The sequence below is a fragment of the Diaphorina citri genome, unplaced genomic scaffold (assembly GCF_000475195.1).
Source record: "Diaphorina citri unplaced genomic scaffold, Diaci psyllid genome assembly version 1.1 scaffold3975, whole genome shotgun sequence".
Taxonomy (NCBI): Eukaryota; Metazoa; Arthropoda; class Insecta; order Hemiptera; family Psyllidae; genus Diaphorina; species Diaphorina citri.
Window position 1 is genome coordinate 7,410 of NW_007381374.1, and position 1,715 is coordinate 9,124.

The 1,715-nt window shown below is 43.1% G+C and overlaps 1 protein-coding gene across 1 annotated transcript in view; it reads left to right on the forward strand.

Moving 5' to 3' along the window:
• LOC103520717 overlaps positions 1-1,715 on the forward strand; it is a 12,789-nt gene that overhangs the window by 6,313 nt on the left and 4,761 nt on the right. The window contains exons 2-3 of the mRNA XM_008485818.3: positions 667-782; positions 1,253-1,479. Of these exons, the coding sequence (XP_008484040.2) occupies positions 667-782; positions 1,253-1,479 (343 nt within the window). The remainder of the gene's footprint in view (positions 1-666; positions 783-1,252; positions 1,480-1,715) is intronic.

Genomic DNA, 1,715 nt, shown 5'->3' on the forward strand with positions numbered 1-1,715 from the left:
AAAAAAAATTTTAACATAAAATAAAAAAAAAAAAAAAAAAAAAAAAAAAAAAAAAAAATCAGTAAAACATCAAAACTCTGTTCCGTGTTGATTTATGCCGGGCGTCTCTTCAAACTATTGACGTAGGTTTTTTTTTTTTTAAGAGGTTTGACAGAGGGAACTGTAACTGCTATGGTCTTATCGTCCCGAAATCGAAGAGAGAAGGAAGACAGGATAGGAGAAAGCCAGCCGTTCCGAGAACGAACATTATCCCATTAGGATAAAATCCGCCCCGGGCGGGAATCGAACCCGCAAGATACCTATTATAGCTACAGTTATATGACTGCACCCAGACTAAGATTCGAATACGACTGGATAACGATTTTACCCTCCATTCAGTCCGCCACTCACGGTGAGTTTTATCGCCGCATGCGATGATTGATCAGTCGAATTTATCGGAGAGAACTCATCGTGTGTGGCGGGCTTAAGGCGACAAGATCCCGACCTCCTCACACCTCACCCTGTCTGAGTCAGATCGAGCACAGCCAGCAGCACGCGACTACCCATCCGGATACTAACCATGCGCAACGTTGTTTAACTTCAGTGATCCATTGGGTACTGGTCTACGCATATGTATATTCAACGTGCTATCGCCGCTAGTTAATTAAACTGATGTATTGTTTGCAGATGGCGAGGTTTGGATGTTTGACTGTGGAGAAGGCACGGGACTTAGACTAAACGAAGTCTATGTCAAGCCGAGTAAAATCAGCGCTATCTTTATCACACATCTTCATGGCGATCATGTAAGTACCTATCAAAAGAATTCAGCCAGCCTAGTTAGCTTGGTAGCGCGTCTGCCTTCTCGGTGCTAGGCCGCGGTTCGATTCCCGCCCGGGGCGGATTTTATCCTGAACGGATAATATTTGTTCTCGGAACGGCTGGCTTTCTCCTATCCTGTCTTCCTTCTCTCCTCGATTTCGGGACGATAAGACCTTAGCAGTTACAGTTCCCTCTATCAAACCTCTTTTTAAAAAAAGTTAGTATTTATCCTTCTGTACCCGGAAATTCCTTCTCCATCACTTCGGAAATAAAAACTTACCGTTCCGAAAGCGAAAATATCCAAAATTTGGGGTCGAGTGGATGGGAACAGATCACATGCCTTCAGGCACACTCCATTTGTCAAGGGTCTGGGTTTTCCTTGCCCTTGGCACCAATTTATTTTGAAGAAACCATTTGCTGATGAAATCCAATTTCTGCTATTGGTCCTCTTCAGGCCTGGGGTCTTCCAGGAGTCCTGTGTTCTCATTGGAATTGTAACGACACCATACAGAAGCGTGGAAAGACCGGGTTTCACATCTTTGGTCCGCGCGGGATCAGAAAGTTGCTTCGCACTCAACTGCTGCTGTCCCGGTCTATGTGTATGTTCCAGTTCACCGTAAGTATAGTGCGGCCTTTACGCATGGGTATTAGCGGATTTACGCATAGTTATAGCCGCTTTACGCATAGATAAAGCGAATTTACGCGTAAATATAGTGGATCTACGCATAGAAATAGCGGATCTACGCATAGTTATAGCGGATTTACGCAAATAAATGGCGAATTTACGCTAAATATATGTATAGCGAATTTGCGCTTAGATACCTAACTCCTCTCCGGCAATCGAAACGTTTGAAAAATGTTAGTAAAAATGTGTCTAAACGCGTTTTAATAAATAAGTTTCAATTTATTTTCATATA